This window comes from Nicotiana tabacum, chromosome 5 (genome assembly GCF_000715075.1).
Source record: "Nicotiana tabacum cultivar K326 chromosome 5, ASM71507v2, whole genome shotgun sequence".
NCBI classification, from domain to species: Eukaryota; Viridiplantae; Streptophyta; class Magnoliopsida; order Solanales; family Solanaceae; genus Nicotiana; species Nicotiana tabacum.
The window spans coordinates 48,762,313-48,767,701 of NC_134084.1; the positions used below are offsets into that span (position 1 = coordinate 48,762,313).

Here is a 5,389-nt window from a genome sequence, read left to right on the forward strand (position 1 = left end):
GTGTGTTCCATGTTTTGTTCTGTGGATGACACGGATTCTTGAAATAGCAGTTGACTGATTGTTCGTAGGTTAGCACACCATTTTGACCTTTACGAAACTTCCCTTTCTTATTGGCAAGAAAAACTCTGAGTTAAGATCTAATCAGCCAATTATCCAGTTGTTATCAAGAAACTAATGTATGTCTAGCTTTGACTGCCCAATTTTACTACTTTTTTCTTTTAGAACTGTTTGGGTCAATATTTGTTTTCTCTTAAAACTTTCCTATTGTCCACGCCACCAACTAACTTCTCGTTGGGTGCATGTATCTAACCCCCTGGTAGTTGGCTCCCCCTATTAAAAGTACCTTAGTCAACACAAAACGTGTAATTTTCTTCGTACATTTCTCTTATTTTGAATATATAATTTTTTCCATACACGTTTAACTTCCAACTCTATATAAAGAGGTGAGCTTCAAAGGGAAGCATTCAGATGAACTCAAGCTATACTTGGCCTTGAGTTGAGACCATAAGCTAGAGAACTTCTAATCCGAATTTATTACATTATATAGAAAAAATAATTTTAGAAGAGACTATGGCAATAAAAGGATCTTTAGTAAATCCAGTAGAGTTAGCTTTTCTCTGCACATTTGTAATATTTGCCAATTGCATCGCCTCTACTTCGATAAATCGCAATAGTTTTCCCGATGGTTTTTTGATTGGTGCATCATCTTCTGCCTATCAAGTAGGTTTTCAGGGCATATGCAAGTTCGTATTTAACTTCAGACTCATTCAATATGTATTTCTATAATAAATTTCCTTTCCTCTCCATTTCAGTATGAAGGTGCAGCATATGAAGATGGTAAAGGACCTAGTATTTGGGATAATTTCACTCACAAATTTCCAGGTTTACATCTTTCTTTCTATTTCTTTGTCTCTTTTCTTTTGTTGTCTGTATTAATTATATATCCTCATTTATCTTAATTTCTTGGGCGTTGCAGGAAAAATATCAGAGGGAAATAACGGGGATGTAGGAGACAACTTTTATCATATGTATAAGGTAACATATGTTCATCTTTTCAATTTTGTAATTCTCTTTTTAGTAAGACGAGAATTGTTTGGTTTCTCTTTAATTAAATCCGACTTTTCGATTGTGGAAATATGTAACAGGATGATGTTAAGCTCATGAAGTTTGTGGGGTTGGATGCTTTCAGATTTTCAATCTCATGGTCAAGAATATTACCTCGTATGTGACTATTGATCATATCTAAAAATCAATTACTTAGATCGTCGGTTCAAGAAAACGCTTATAATTATGTCTTGCGAAAATGCTATCGCTTTTTGCTTAAAAGTTGTTCTTGATTCAGGTGGCAAGTTAAGTGGAGGAGTCAACAAGGAAGGCATTGCATTTTATAACAATCTCATCAATGAACTTCTATCTAATGGTTTGTACTTTTATTTGTAAAATCAATCATAGTACTTTCTTTCTCTTTCTACCTTGTCCTCAATCTTTTTCTTTTTCTGTTTCTCCTCTAATTCGATATATAAATGAACAGGTATACAACCATTTGTGACTATATATCACTGGGATCTTCCGCAAACACTAGAAGACGAGTATAGCGGCTTTCTGAGCCCTCTCGTTGTGTAAGTTCTTCCTCACCTCACCTTAATTTTCTTGAACTGCAAGACCACCTTATTTAAAAAGTTAAACTGACGCGCCTCCTATTATAACGTGTTGAACTGTGTGATAATGTATCATCTAAAAAGTTAAATTTAAAAGCAAGAATGTTATTCAAATTGCAGAAATGATTTTGTGAACTTCGCGGAACTTTGCTTCAAAGAATTCGGAGATAGAGTGAAGCATTGGATCACTATGAATGAGCCTTATATTTTTACAAATGGTGGCTATGACTCAGGAAATTCTGCGCCTGGTCGATGTTCCCCTTGGCAATCCAGTGCTTGTGCTAACGGAAACTCCGCAACTGAGCCTTATGTTGTTGCACACCATTTGATTCTTTGTCACGCTGCCACAGTAAGTCTATACAAAGAGAAATACCAAGAATCTCAAAAGGGAGAGATAGGAATAACACTTGTGTCTCAATGGTTGGTACCATATTCCAATAGTGAACTTGATATCAAAGCAGCGCAAAGATACATTGACTTCATGTACGGATGGTAAGTATTACTTATGACGGATTTAACTCATATATAGTGACATTTATAAATGATTAATACACGATATATTAGTTTATTTTAACGTGTTGTAGAAGGTAATATATCTTATATTTCATAATATTAATCTCTTTTTCTATTTCAAAACGGTTACCATGTGGTTAATTATATGTTAATTGACCATAAGTATATAGAAGTTAAACTCAAAAATGATTAAACATACTTTTAGGTACTGACGAAACCAGAAATTTTACGAAGGGTGTTCAAAATTTAATATATATGTAATATACTTTTATATATACTCGGTGTAATTTTCTGGCCACGCCACTGTTTTTGGTTAATGAGAGTTAAATCAATCATAGCTTGTATACAGGTACAAGACTAATTTCAAGTTAAAAATCTTTCATCGCTAACAATATAATCTTATTTCCTATAGGTTCATGGATCCATTGGTGTATGGAAAATATCCTTCAATTATGCGTACAATTGTGGGAGAAAGGTTACCGAATTTTACACGGGAGCAAGCTAAGATGGTGAAAGGGTCCTTTGACTTCATAGGACTAAATTACTACACCTCAAATTATGCAGCTCATCTCCCTCCCACAAACAATATTAATGTCAGCAGTGCAACAGACCCTCATGTCCACGTTACAGGTAAACTACTCGAAAATTGAAATAAATAAGGAAAACTTCAATATTTCCTCGGTATAGAGAATATCAACTTATTTTGTTTTTGCATCTTCTGTTGTTAGGTGAAAGAGATGGAGTACCTATTGGGGATCCTGTAAGTTCAGCGCATAACTAGTAAATGCTAAAATTATTTTTTAAATAATCAAAAAGATTCATAGAATTTACGAGACATTTTTTGGTGGTGCAGACTGCAGTGAGCTTTTTCTTTGACTATCCAAAAGGACTTCGAGATCTTCTAGTCTACACGAAGGAAAAGTACAATGACCCAACCATTTATATTACAGAGACTGGTATGTCAAATTCGTCATCTCTTTTAACTGTACAAACTATATATTGCTACTTTTTCTGTTTTATTTTATATGGCCTATTTTCTTTTTAATATATTTTAAAAAGAAAAATATTTCTTTATATCAAAAATTTTTTAATTTGAAATTTCGGATTTTACCTTTCATAACATGTTCTTGAAGCGATTAAAAATAATACTAACATATTTAAGATCACAAAGTATTTTTTCATATGTCAAAAGTTTTTTTCTTTTTCTTTCTTGAACTAATTCATAATCTTATAAAAAAGGGGAGTATATATACACACTTGCTCGGGCAAAGAAAAATGGCATGACCTTCAACTTCTAATTAATACTTATTGAGTCTATTACATATTAATGTTTCCATGAATTTTCAGGACTGGCTGATCGTAAGAATATAATGAAAGATGCCATAAAGGATCGTCAGAGAGTGAACTTTTATCGTGGCCACCTTTTGGCAGCTCAAGAAGCCATAGAGTAAGTTCATACACGATCTTCAAAAACATCATAAACTACCATTTTCAATTTTGTTTTATAATTAAAAAAAATTCTGTTTTATAATTACTTGGCAGGCTTGGTGTGAAGGTTAATGGTTTCTTTGCCTGGTCATTTCTTGATACATTTGAATGGACTGACGGTTACAAGTTAAGATTTGGAATGTGCTATGTGGATTACACTGATGGATTAAAGAGATACCCCAAATATTCAGCTCTTTGGTTCAGAAAACACTTTCACAAGGAGGCTTTTAAACTTCACTATCGTCCTAGGCGTATGAGTTCATGGATTCCACGCATCTTGCGTTCATACATGTGATCTCTATTTTTTAGTTATTTTTCTTCTTTTGCCCCATTCTTTTTAGGAATTAAGTCTAAGGTTCTAGTTGCAGACATGATGTATTTGTTCATTATTTCGTAAATATGCAACTATACAGTAGATGAATTCTTTGATTGGAGATCGTATGCTCTCATGTAATTTCAAACGACACTGCATTTTATAAAATAGACAAGTCGATATTGATGAGCGCCGAAAAAGCTCTAACATGAGATACTTTTATCTAAGAGTTTACACAATATATATATATATATTGTATTAAAAGCATGAAGCCCTTAACTTTAAAGTTAAATTACTAAAATATCCTTCTAAATTATTCAAATACCTTACTTTATAAACAATCAAAAAAACTGATGCATAAAAGGTGGTGTCAGTTGGAATTACTCCCAAAGTCCTAACTAATCTCTAAAAGGTGTGTTGAATAGTTTGGCATCCTTTAGAATTAGAAGTATCTTTTCTTTAAGCCTCCTTGATCCAATTGAGTCATAATGATTGGGAAAGACTATAACGCCGACTTGGACACGTTAGGCAAACCATTCAAATAGCTTACAAGCTGATGAATATGATTACTAATTTTATTTTTCCAAGAGGTGAGTCTTTCATTTCCTTTTAGTTTCTTAGTTCTCTTTTATGCGTATTATTGGTCATTCTCCTAATTTTTTCATCACTAGGCGAATGACAGTTTGGTTTTAAAACTTCTGTTAGAATTCAAAGCAAATTTGTGTTCTGTATTTTGCTTTTAATCTTGCATGACTACAAGTGTTAACAATTTCTATATTTTCTTATATGTTCGTATCTTTTTCACATTTTGGATTAAATTACTATTATTTCTACGGGTATTTGTAGTGGTTGGCTAATCATTTAAAGTTCCTTTCAAATCCAATATATATCGGTCATTCGTTCTATGGGATTACTATTCTAATTGTTGTTCAGCCAATTCATGAAATTTTTAAGTCACCGTCAAAAATTTGATTTAACTTTATTTTTTTTCTTTATTACTCTGATTTCATTCTAGAGTTAATTTCTTGTAATAATCAAATGCTACAACATTTGTTTTCAATTTATGAAGTTTACAACTAAACAAAGCCTTATAATTATGAACTGAATTTGTCTAAATGCTACTCTAGGATTTCTATGTAGTTTGTGTTGCGGAAGCCAAATGTATATAGTGTGAATAAGTCACAACTACTATACCAAAAATTATGACAGCCACCAAATAATAAATAAGACAATAAAGCAACAATAAAGGGAACACCAGAATTTACGAGGTTCGGCTAATTTTTCCTACTCCTCGGACACAACCAATATTTTATTTCACTCCAAAAATACAAGTGAAATAATACTAAAGAGAGAAGATACAAATGCCTTAAACAGATGAGTAAGGCAAATGAGAGGTGTGTTTAAATCCTAAACATTA

General features: G+C 32.5%; 1 protein-coding gene across 1 annotated transcript; it reads left to right on the forward strand.

The window, feature by feature from the left end:
- The first annotated feature begins 462 nt into the window (after positions 1–462).
- LOC107831236 (beta-glucosidase 12) lies at positions 463–4,172 on the forward strand. Its single transcript, XM_075253528.1, has 12 exons — positions 463–720; positions 813–882; positions 977–1,035; positions 1,146–1,221; positions 1,343–1,420; positions 1,532–1,619; positions 1,779–2,150; positions 2,584–2,801; positions 2,900–2,931; positions 3,025–3,127; positions 3,519–3,618; positions 3,714–4,172. Exons 1-12 carry the CDS (start codon positions 571–573, stop codon positions 3,952–3,954), a joined length of 1,587 nt encoding a protein of 528 aa, XP_075109629.1. The 5' UTR covers positions 463–570; the 3' UTR covers positions 3,955–4,172.
- The last annotated feature ends 1,217 nt before the right edge of the window (positions 4,173–5,389 follow it).